This window comes from Peromyscus californicus, unplaced genomic scaffold (assembly GCF_007827085.1).
Source record: "Peromyscus californicus insignis strain IS unplaced genomic scaffold, ASM782708v3 Scaffold_13__1_contigs__length_99412109, whole genome shotgun sequence".
In the NCBI taxonomy this organism is placed as follows: domain Eukaryota; kingdom Metazoa; phylum Chordata; class Mammalia; order Rodentia; family Cricetidae; genus Peromyscus; species Peromyscus californicus.
Genome location: NW_026294424.1, coordinates 64,780,982 through 64,793,908, shown reverse-complemented (window position 1 = coordinate 64,793,908; position 12,927 = coordinate 64,780,982). Strand labels below are relative to the sequence as shown.

Here is a 12,927-nt window from a genome sequence, read left to right as displayed (position 1 = left end):
ATAGAATGGAAGAATGTCAAAAGATGTGCCAGTCATCAGAGACAGCAGATATCAGGGGTAGAATTCTTTAAGCAGAAATCAGTATACGTAAGAGACCAAGGTAAAATATGTACCGTGTGCCTGGCACATGGTGAGGGTAAGAGGACTCTTGTTGCTATATCTGAGAGGACATAGAAATTGTGGTAGGAGAGAGGCAGCATAGATGCTGATATTGTAGGCCTCCAAAAGTAGGTGTGGGCTTGTTGGAGGAAGTGTGCCACTATGAAAGCAGGCTTTGAGGTCTCTTTTGCTCAAGCTTTCCTCAGTATGACAGTCCATCAACTTCCTGTTGCCTGCCTATCAAGATATAAGGACTCTCAGGTCCAGCAGCATGTCTGCCTGCACACTACCATGCTCCCTATCACGATGATAATAGACTGAACCTCCAAAATCGTAAGTGAACCACCCTAATTAAATGTTTTCTTTGTAAGAATTGCTGGAGCCATGGTGTCTATTCACAGCAATAAAAACCCGAATTAAGACAGGTACCTTGCAGGCAGTATACTTTGTAAAGCCATGGATGTCATGGTACATGTACAAACATACTCATAAATTAATACATTTGGATAATATTTTATACAAATGAGGAAACAGTAGTGATGGTGGACAGAGAAGTGACTACATGAATAATAAGAGTGAAAGCAGGCTGATGCAAAGCTAATGTCATTACTCAGGAATGCAATGGTAATAGTTTGGATTAGGATGCCACTAGAAAAATGATTGAGATGTGCTTAGTTTCTAGGTTCATTTTTCTGATGAGCAGATAGGAAGTCTAGATGGATTATATAGGTTTTCCAAAGGCAGATAAAGCTCCATGTGTTTTGTCCTAAAATAATCATAGAAAGGTAGAACTCTGGAGTAAGATAGATTTCAGTGCAGGGTGGGCAGAAGGAAGTCAACGAATCCCGTTAGGAAATGACTTAGTGGAGACTATGAAATTTACAAAGAACATAACTTGATTCCTATTATCCTGGAGGCTGGCAAGTCCAAGGTCAAGGAACTGATAGCTGGTGAGGGCCTTCCTGCTCTACTGTCATGTTGTACACATGGAGGGCTTAACACAGAGCAGCACTCTTAATGGGCTTTTACCCCATTAGCAAGAGACAAGATGTAATGGTCTCCACCTCTTAAAATTCCCACCTTTTATCCATCACGTAGGCCACATGTACATTTTGGAGGGGACGTGTTTAACAACTGGAAGGGCTCTAAGTTTATAATGAATACTAGACTATAGGTTCAAATTTTGAATTTTTGCAGTGACTTCAAACAGTGAATCTAGTGAACACATCTAGCAATTAACTATAGAGAATGAATGGAGGAAATGTGAGAGATCTGTAGTGGGAGGTATTCTATATGTGTGAGTTGAAACAGAAGAAAAGCCACCAGCAATAGGCCCTGAGAGGAGGCAGCTATTGCAGTAAAGCTAGAGGGAGTTGGTGCTGGGCTCTGCTTTGTATGCACCACAGGAAGTGATGCTGCAATAGAGATCTAAACTAATATTGAAATTGTTTGGACTGAAGTTACTCCATTCAGCCAGCCAATGTTTAAAGTGCCAAGTCATCCACTGTGGGCTCTGTGCTCCTGATCCTATCAGTGAGTCAGCTGTCTGGTCTTGCACTTATAGCAGTTGTTGGGGTGGGGAGGGGGGAGATGGCCCAAATGCTTGCACTGATTCCATTAGGTTCATGAACAGGATCAGAAAAACAATTTACCCTATAATGTCCAATTATGCTAAAACTTGCAAATGCTTTGTATTATAGTAAAAGCTTTCTATTGGCCTATTGCTAAAAATATACATCCCAACATCCCCTTTAGAGACATGGCCACATAACCCAATGTTTTTTTTTTTCCCAATTGATCCTATATCCTGAAGGTTCCAATAATGCCATAATTTTGGATAAGGCCTTCAAAATATGAGATTGGGCTAGAAATGTAGCTCACTCTTAGAATGTCTACATAGCATTCATGAAACTTGAGTTTGGCTCCCAAGACTACATAAGCCAGATGTGGGGACACATGCCAGTAATTCCAGTACTCTGGATATGAAGGCAGTAGGTTCAGAAGTTTGAGGTCAGCCTGAGAAACATGAAACTATGTTACATAAAATAAACAGTAAAATAGGAGCTTTTATAGTAACATAGGAGATTTAAGTATCTTATCTAATGTCTGTTATTGAACAGTCTAGGCTTTATTCCAGGTCTTTGCTGTAGGAAGACTAGTCCTCTTTGAATGCGTTCTAGCTAGATACTCAGAGGGGTAGGCAAGCAGAGTAGATGGAGATGCTACTCTCTTCTTAAGGCTTGCCATGTGAAGCTGGTTGACAATTCAATCTGAGCACTATGATTTGAATAATGATAATAACAGTACCTTTATTCCTTTTGATCTATTTTTAGTTGATGAAGTATTTTCTTATTTCTCATTCAATCCTTATCATTTCTAAGCATGGTATATAAATGTGTCCTATCTCTATGTTACAGGTGGTGAAACTTAATCCTCTTGTCCCAAATCACATTATCCAACTCAGAATAGGAGAGTGAAGACTCCAGCAGAGGGATCAGTGGAAAGCCTAGAAAATGGTAAAAAGAGACTGTCTGAGAGAATTATTAACATCATGTTTGAAAAAGCTTTTAAAAATTAGTAAAAAAAAGATAGAAAGTAATGTTTTTTTGGGGAAAAGAAATGCTTTAAATATTAGGATATGGAGAAGAGAAAATGATAGCTGACTTCTGGTATAAAATATTTAAGAGACTATACTCGCTTGTGTGCATTTATTTATTCCACAAGAATTAGAAGTAAAAACACACAGACTCCTGAGAGAGATAAATTGAGCTGGTTTATGAAGGCATAGTTCTTCACATAAAACAGCAGGGACAATGGATAATATTAGGATTTAGGTAATCAGGACATTATTGTGGTTTTCATTTCTTTAAGTTGCATTTAGAGGAAACTGCTGGGAAAAACAGCTAATGGGTTAAAATCTATGTCTTTTCTCTAAGGTGGGGCAAATCTAATTTGAGATCGGTAGTTTAAGTTTCTATTGAAGGTCTCCATAATGTTTATATGTGTGAGCATATCACACCAGTTAAAAATGACATTGACGTAAGTTATCTAAAAAATGTCTAATATTATGGAAAGCCCCCAATTAATGAATTTTTACCTTTAAAATACAGAATATTCAGTAGTAATTTTTCGGAGTTTGAAGTTTTATATTTTTTATGTTTGTGATATGTGATTTGGTACCCTCTGCCAGTGCTGAGTAAGGACAGTGAGTGAACATGAGCACCTGGTCAGACACACCATCTCCAGCAACAGTTACTTATGCTCCAATGTACTACTCCATTTTTAAACCTCATTAGGTTAGAAACACTTTTTACATACCATATTTTTACCCCACAGTAAGGCTATTAAACTTTCTCTCTGTAAGTTAAACATCATCTGCTGTCAGGATAGACTATCTGCCCTTGGTCACCTGACACAAGTAAATTAACCCACAAAATCACGCAGAGATGGAGATAGAAGTGGAAGGTTTTATATAGTGATGCCGGTGTACATGAGACAATATGGTGGAGGAAGTTAATAATGGATTCATAGAGAACATTTAGAAGTAGTTATCTTAATCCCAATAAGAAGGTTCAGGTGGGGCTGGAACGATGGCTCAGGGGTTAAGCCAAGAGCACTGACTGCTCTTCCAGAGGACCCGAATTCAGTTCCCAGCACCCACATGGCAGCTCACACCTGTTTGTAACTCCAGTTTCAGGGGACCTGGACACCCATGGCAAAAACACAAATGCACATAAATATATAAAAGAAAGTTCAGGTTTTTGTTAAAGTCATCATACTCTTTCTTTTTATTAAGAAATTATTATACATTTTACATACCAATCACAGATCCCCCTCCTCCCTCCTCTAACCCTCCAGTCTTCCACTCTACCCCAACCCCCATTCACTCCTACAAGAAGGTAAGGCCTCCCATGGGGAGTCAGCAGAGCCTGGTACATTCAGTAGAGGCAGATACAAGCCCCTCCCCCTGCCTCAAGGCTGTGAAAGGTGTCCCACCATAGGTAGTGAGCTCCAAAAAGCCACCTCATACCCCAGGGATGGATTCTGATCCTACTGCCAGGGGGCCTCTTAAACAGATCAAGCTACACAACTGCCTTGCTTGTGTAGAGGGCCTAGTCCAGTCCTATGGAGGCTCCACAGATATTGGTCTAAATTTCATGAGTTCCCACTAGTTTGGTTTGGTTGTCTCTGTAGGTTTCCTCATCATGATCTTGATGTCCTTTGCTCATAGAATCCCTCTTCTCTCTCTTTGACTGGATTCATGGAGCTCCACCTGTGTTTGGCTGTGGTGCCTGGACTGGTTTATCTCAGTAATCAGATGGGAGAATACCCTAACTGTCATCATAGAGCCTTTCTCCAGTAACTGATGGAAGCAAATGCAGACATCATACTCTTTTTGAGAAAAACCTGCATATACTTTGAGGCAGAAACAAAGGATTAGCAGGTAGATCACACACAAGAGAAAATGAGTTGTCAGGGAGCACTGTACCATTTTTGTTGTGGCACCATGAAGAATGAAATTATCATTTTATGGAAATGTGAAAAGACTTGGAGGATACAGACTTCAGGATAGAAATTAGGAGTTCTGTAGATCTGATGATTTTGCTCTGCCTAATATGCTTCTAAGTGGAATACTTGGTAGGTACCTGGATATATGAAGCTGGACTTGAACATGGCTAAACTAGAGATCTAGACTGGAGAAATAATGTGTAGGTGGCATTTACACATACAAATGAATACAGTTACCTAATGAGTGAGTGTAGACTGAAGAAATGCAGGATGAGAGCAGAGTCCTGGTCCCTCTAGCGGTTAGAGATAGGGAAGGTGAGATGCTCAAGAAAAGATGAGAGAGGAGTCATAGCCAGAGAACTAGAAACTTAAGTAGACAACGTGGTATCTGAGAGTCCAAGTTAAGAGAGTGGTATTTCAAGGATGCAGGAACGAGAAACTGTAGCTAATGCTCTTGATGAGCTGAGTGATGACTTACATCAAGTGACCCTCACAGATATCAACACAGAGACAGCAAAAGACTTCAGGTTTGGTAATGGGGAAAAGAAAACTCCGTCATCTTTTCTCCGAATAATGGGAAGCAAGGCTAGCTAGTTTTTAGCCAAATTTATAAGATTCATAATCAAAGGAGCATTGCAGAAAGACTTGAAATTTTGTAGGTTGCCCAGAAAAGAAACACATGCAAAAGGGCACCCAAGGGGGAGATGGTGACTAATCTTAGTGAAAGGCACACAGATGATTTGCAAGAGAGGAGAAAGGAAATCAACTGGAGAGCCCCCTGGGAATCTGCAAAGCCACTCTGTGATAGTGTGATGATGTGACAATGAAATGGCTCTCATGATTTCATGTGTGTGAACCCCTTGTCCCAAGTTAACAGCGTTGTTTGGTGAGGTTATAAAACATAGCTGAAATGGCTCACTGAATGAGCCAGCTCTCCTTCTAGTTAAAAGTCTCTCTGTTTCTTGATCTGTTGAGCTGTTAATTTGACATCCTGCAAGATCCCACCACCATGGAAGGTGCCTTGATACCTGATCTGTTTTCCCCACCATGATTATTGCATGCAATAAACAGGTAATCAGATACGCTCTGCCTTCCCTAAGTTACTTCTGCCTGGTATTTTGTCACAGTGACAATAAAAACAATGAATATATGCAAGTTCAAAAACATAAAATGCAGACTTCTTTCGAAGAGCTGTCTGTAGAGCAAATCCCTCGGTACCCTCTTCACTCAGTACTGCCTCCCTAGAAAATGGTTTTCTGGGACTTATTCTTTGTTAAGGCATTCAGAGGCCAAAGTACCTGTGGTTCAAGAAGGTCCTCGTAACACCACTCTCTGAGTAGACTTTGTTGTCATCCACACAGAAATGGTTTTTCAAACATGCTATTTAAAAAGGGAGTGGTGGTACAGCAGCTTTCAGATTTCTGGAGGATTTTAGAAGAAATCCTTTGCATGGAGGGAGTGTGCTGTAGGGGTGGGCACTGTGGAAATAGCCACTGGAAAAATGATGCATAGAGATACGAAGGTAAGGTGAGATTTTTAATGCTGCCCCAGGAAGATACAGATGCCAGCAACACATAACAGCTGCCAAGGAAAGTTTAAGGCAGTGTGCAAAAGTAGCCCGTGAGAGTTGCCATGAGGCATGCAGCTAGCAAAGCTGTGGGGGGGGGAGTGCTCTCCAAGGTCTTGGGATGATGTATCCCACTGCAGTATGCACCATACGATAGCCATGGAGTTTGAGGATTTAATGACTGACCTCCTAGATTTTGGTCTTGCATTTGGCCAATTACTCTAATCCTCTATTTTTTCTCATTTGGAATAAGGATATTGACACCATGACTGTCTTCCCATTGTATATTTGAAGTCTGTAGCTTCATTTAGTGTTTTATATTGACTGAGAGCTAATACAGCCTTGAATCTTTGAGTCAACTCTGGAGGTAGACTTGGGAGCAATGCCAATAGTATACCTTTTTACTTTTCCTCAAACAGACACTGTATCTTAGTGTTACAAAAGATATTGAGGAAAGATAAAGCAGAAACAAAGAATAGCCACAGCGTATGTGAGCCAGACAACTCAGCCTTCTCCAAAAATGGACACGTTCAGACTATGACAAAGGAACACAAATGAATACTAAATGAATACAATATGCACTTGGAAACGTCTCATGCAAGATATTATTTTCTACATTATATTCTATAAAGGTACTATTATAATCTACATAATAAAGCGACAAAATTATATAATTTACACATGTACCTTTATAGTATGTTTTACACATTTATTAACTTCTATTATTTTACAAGCAAGTATTAAAATGAAAATGTCCAAGGAAACTTTAATATGAAACAACTTGTTGTTTTATGCTGCTTTTTCTGTGAATTTCTTCTTTTTTTAAAACTTAGATCTGGGTTTAACATATTCATTTTGAAGCTTAAATATTCACCACTCAGCGTTTTGCAAATTACTTCATAGTATTCGTTAGCAATAACATCCCTTGGCTCTTTCGCCAAGTAGCTACTATCCAGATGCTCGTAAGCACAATAATGTGTTGGCATAAACTAATTATCCACCACGTGCAACTATTTATATGTCCCAACTACATTAGGAAGATATGAAAGCGATTTACAATTTCCTTTAAATAGCCACATGCACCTGCAGGCACTTTTGGCTCAGTAACACAAAAATGAATGATAAAGATAGGTTAGGCATCTTTGTCCTTTATGGCTTTAACACTTTCAATGACTATGAATAAAACACTTCTTTTTCCTGTGCAGCATTGCAAATACAATGGCAATTTCCTCTGCAAGTTTCTCAACTGATACTGGAGTACTACAGATCAGAAAAAGGAGAAAAATGGTGTTCTGATTTCTATAAGTTTGTAGAACTTAAGTAGATATGGTAGTTATGTTAATATTGTGATAATAATTTTTGAGAGGGAGAAAATTGGGAGGTTTGTAGTCTGGTGGTGATGAAGAGGGAGGAAATATGTGGAAGAGCAAATATGATCTAGGTCCATCAGTCTGAGTGTTAGTGTTTCTCTTCTAGATCAACTTACATTTTAATCACTACAAAGACATACAGCAGTATGTACAAATTTTTAGGATCTTACAGATACACTCTAGTTTCTTTGGAAAGCAAAAGGAAATAACAAAACGTAATAATAATGAGTATGTAACAGCAAATACACCGTGCATTATGATCGACTTTACATTTCTACATTTCTTTCTCGTGGTAAAAGTGGATCTTTACAAAGGCAGAAGTTCTCAGACTTACAATGGCCCATCATCTTGAATGAGTCACTTAGAATAACATCCTGGTTAGATAGCATCCTCCTCATCTTCAAAGCTGAGGAAATATCTAAGCATACTATCATAAGGTATTCACAATATGCTATAGGACCTCATATATGGTGAAACAGCTCCATCAGAGTGAATTGCCACTAATTTGGATCTATTACCAAAGCCAAAATAGTTTTTAAAAACAAACAAAAACCTAAGATGATATTTTATTGTTTTATATTGCTACTGGAGGAAATTAGTGTAGAAATTTGGCAAGTTTATATAGCATCTATTTATTGTGAATATCATTGTTGCCTTAATAAAGTTATAAAGTTAACAGCTTAACCTTAGGCATAAAGCTAAAATATGCTGGTCTCCTTGGCAGATGAAGAGCCAAATAGTATGTGGATTATTTTTGTTCCTTTATGTCTATTGGCATTTTGATGTTTTATAAATGAGTGAAAATTCTAACATTCTTTTTCTTTTTGAGATACTTTTATGGTAAAAAAAAAATTGCAAATAAAAAAAACACACATCAAAATTAGCCAGACTAAATGACTATACAGCCCAATAAAATGCTAACAGTTAATATAGTCATTTGTAGTGAAAGCTGTGGAGCTTCTCATTAGATTCTATGCTTTTATTTCACTATCAAATGTATTTTTATGTGCTTATCTATCATCTGAAATGAAATATTCATTACATAGGTAGAACTAGAAACATGATTGTCTTTATATCCTCTTTCATATTTGAGTTCATTACCTAAACTTTTCTTTAAAAATGTATTCATTATTTTGCATGTGAAAGTGTTTTGCCTATGTGTATGTAAGGACACCGATGTGTATGTAATGCCTGTGGAGGTCAGAAGAGGTTGTCTCTAAAGAATTTGCTTTAATGTGAAAGAGAATGTAAAGATTTTTGCCTCTACTATGAATTGTAGTAGAATAAAGAAATATCATCCTAATATGTCATGTTTCTTGGTATGTAGTGGTGACAGACAAGGTTTTAGAAAAAAAATATATATTGGGCATTATTTTGATTGTTGTCTGCTGCCTTTAAGGAAAAGAGTACTTGAAGAGAGAGAAGGGCCTGAGCATTCATTAATCTCCAAAAGAGCTTGATACAAAATGTCCATTTGTAATTGGGGGCAATATATATCGTCACAAGGCCAGATGGTGTAATTATTTGCTTCATTTTCTAGTATTAAAATGTTATAGTATTCTTGTTAGCTCTTTAACTATGCCTCCCCACCCCTGGTATAAGATAGGACAGAACCTGATGATTCCTCTGTCAGCAACTTAGACTTGCTAACCTTTCAGCATTTATTTTTTTCTTTCAGCTTTTTTCCTCTAGTTCAAGGCTATAAATCTGTTTTCTTTGTATTTCCATCTTATTCATGGGGGAGAAATTACAAAAACATTATTTTGTAACACGAATCTTAAAGGGTCTTATTAATAATAATAAAAAAAACCCTGAGACAGATATTGAACGCTGAAAGATCAGAAAAACAGAACAAGCCACAGCCAACTTCACTTTATCAACTCCTCAGCTTCTTCTATTTCTACAAATCCTCAGACTGAAAGTCTCTGAGTCCTCACTCCTGATGGTCTCAGTTGAATTGCTTAAAAGCCTCTAGTTCCTGGTCCTCACACCTTATATACCTTTCTGCTTCCTGCCATCACTTCCTGGGATTAAAGGCATGTTTCTTTCCCAAGCAAAGACATGAGATCTCAAGTGCTGGGATTAAAGGTGTGTGTTACCACTACCTGACTCTGTTCCCAGTGTGACCTTGAACTCACAGAGTGATATCTGCCTCTTGAGTGATAGGATTAGAGGTGTGTTCCACCACTGTGTTGTAGCTGAAGTTTTCCTGTGGCCTGTGGTCAGGACAAATCTCTCTCACCCATGGGTCTCACAGCCACTCAGACCCAAGTAAACACACAGAGTTTTATAATAATTAAAACTGCTTGGCCATTAGCTCAGGCTAACCACTGACTAGCTCTAACATTTAACTCAGCCCATTTTTGTTAATCTATATGTTGCCACGTGTTCAGTGGCTTTACCTGTGTGCCATTACATGCTGCTCCCTGGATGGCAGACTGGTGTCTCCTGACTCAGCCTTCATCTCCCAGAATTCTCTTTCTCTGCTTATCCCACCTATACTTCTTGCCTGGCTACTGGCCAATCAGAGTTTTATTTATCAACCAACCAGAGCAACACATTCACAGCATACAGAACATCCCACAGCACTGTCTGGCCTCTATGTCTAATCTAGTGGCTGACTCTGTCCTTTGATCCCCAGATAAATTTATTAGGGTGCACAACATATTGGGGTACACAATATAACACCACATTCTTTGGCTTTGGCTTGGATAATCCAACAAAAACGCTCAACAGTTGTTCTCATGTGACCTACAATTGTTTTAGAAATAAAACTCCTTTTCTGGCCCCAGTTCATCAACTTGTAGTATAAACAAAACCCATTCCCACATCTATTTGCAGAGGGTAGATGTAGGTGGGAGACAGTCTTTTCTTTCTATGCTGATTTCAGTCAACATGTACCACTATAGGACTTTCACCCTATGACAACCATGAAACACTAGTATATTTTCTTAAAAGTCAGTTTCTCTTCATTCTCTCATTTTCAAACTTCTTTGTTACTTCTAATACATCTAGAACACCAACATAAGCTAAAACCAACTTGATCCTTTACTAAATGCCAGGTAAGCATCATTAATGTTCCCTGGCTAGAGATGGCCCTTTTCTTCTACGTCTCTGCCACAATGAAAGTAGTTGTTGGCTCAAAGTCAGCAAATCAGAAGATGCTTAAAAAGCATTTAACCATAACATTTTCTAGGCTTGGGAAAATTTCATTCTTTTCATCTAGGCCTATGAATGGACCACCATCTTCTGGAAGGCTTTATCCTCAATGGGATACAAGAAATTTGAATAGTAGAATCTCTTGGCCTTGTCAATGTGTCTGATTGAAAGCTGTCTCCAAGTCAAATGCTTTAATAAGCCCTGTTCTGCTTTAACTTTTCACATGTCTAAAATCACAATATCATTGCTAAGAAAGCTACTTCTCACAGGTTTTGTGTTAAGTAATTAACATGAAGAGTATGATTCACAGCGAAATTTTATTAGTTTAATTAAGATCCCTTAAGTTATTAGTTAAATTTAACTTATTCATGCTCATATATTATACTATACTAAGATTTTAAAGTTAATTACACCTAAAAAATATAAAGAGTAAACTATCTCATTGATGGTACAAGAGTTCTTCAGGGAATTTCTAAATTATCTAAATCAATGATAAATAAATTAGTGGCGTTTTGGCACTGTTCATCTTTACGGGTCAGAAACTATGTTTAGTATAAATGAATGGTGGGGTAGATTTAAAAATGGTGCTTAAGGACACTTGTACTATTCTAGTCTATGAAGCCCTATAGTTTCTGTTTTTTTTAGACATCATATATTGTCAAGCTGTTCATCAATTTAATGGACTATACTCTATTTGGTTGAAGAAATAGAAACGTCATGAAAATACAAAAGATCATAATAAACAATGATGTGAGAAGAGGGATACAGTTACTTAGAATTCAGGACCATGATTTGTAGTCCCAAGAGTATAAAGAGAAAGCAATTCTCAAAAGAAACAATAAATAAATAAGTGAACTGCAGTAAGAGTTGGGTGTGGAAGAATAAAGTAGAAGTTAGCTTATCCGAACCCCGTATTGGGTAGGAATGTCATGCAATATGCTCTGTTTCTATGTCTAAAAGGTCAGATCTTGGAGAAAGCACAGCAAGACTGACTTGAGGTTTGGCCATTAAACTGTTTTCAGGGCACACTGTGTTATTCTGCTCTAGTTATTTTAAGAGCCCAGGGTAGGATCCATTCTTGGATGCAACTGAATGACCTATAAGCACTGGTTCCTATAATACGTCTAGATTACTTGCCCCAAAGACTTGCACTTTCTTAGCTAATGTTAAGGACAATCATCCCATTACTTACTCTTATATTGACATGCAAAATCATGCTGCTAGAGTATATCATGAGAAGATACTCATTCTCTGCTATATAACTACCTTTCTGTATCTGTAAGTCGGCTCCACCCAGGCACACTTGTGCTTTATTCACATTCACATTCCTTCCAACAACCAGTAGAAAAGTCAAAGGCTGAGAATTCCTGTTCATCATAGACACACAAGTTTGCTTTTTCTAGACAAGTGATTGCTTGACAATTGGTAGGCAATGATACTTGATACGATTCAATCTGCTCTTGATTAAATTTCACTTCATCTTATCAGTCTTAATGTACTTTTATAAGAATTAACTGCTGTAAATTGTTGGTGTTCAGTATATTTTGTGAGTTAAATAGTAGAAACCTTTTAGTATAACCCTGTAACAGGAATACACTAGTTGGAAAGACAGGAGTGTTTTTCTGCTAAAGGAAGTAATAATGAACAGGGAACACAAATATGGATGCTCACAGATATCTCCCTAACACAGATGCTATAATCTCTGAAAGCCAATTTGCTTCAGGATCTTCTGACCAGGGCTGGAATAACCATGTGCAAGAGCAACATTGATTTGACAGAGTCAGGGATGCATAGGTCTGTTTTCTGAAGTATGTCTTGTTAAGCATCCATTTCCGTGCTACACAGAGGTGGACACAGAAATAAATTAGTAGCTATTCCATTCTAGGAGTTCATGGCCCACTGAGGAGATGGATGTCTATCATTTCAGTAGAGTGACAGTGCAGGCAGAGGACCATGCGCCAACACAAGGGAAGTAAACCAACACAGTGATGCATGCAAGGGCTTTTCCTTAAGTATTTTTGGTCTAGATTTCATGATCATTCACCAAACACTTTCTTGAGGTGTGGTAACCCTAGTTTATCCTATTCCAATCTAACGTCTAGCATATTACTTGATATTTTGCAAAGTGTACATAAAATACTTTTATTCCTCTTTTTTAAAAAGATGATTTTTGATTTATCGAGACATTTTTTGATACTAAGTGTATAACAATTTTCTTAGTAG

General features: G+C 37.9%; 1 protein-coding gene across 2 annotated transcripts in view; it reads right to left on the bottom strand.

Annotated features, from left to right (window-relative positions):
* The window catches only part of LOC128108497 (actin nucleation-promoting factor WAS-like), a 246,634-nt gene that overhangs the window by 222,639 nt on the left and 11,068 nt on the right, over positions 1-12,927 (bottom strand). The window contains exon 2 of one of the 2 annotated variants that reach the window (XM_052735083.1): positions 2,482-2,605. The exons of the other annotated variant lie outside the window; for it this stretch is intronic. Within the exon in view, the coding sequence (XP_052591043.1) occupies positions 2,594-2,605 (12 nt within the window). The 3' untranslated portion in view covers positions 2,482-2,593. Of the gene's footprint in view, positions 1-2,481; positions 2,606-12,927 lie in introns of those variants that run through there. 2 annotated transcript variants of the gene reach the window in all.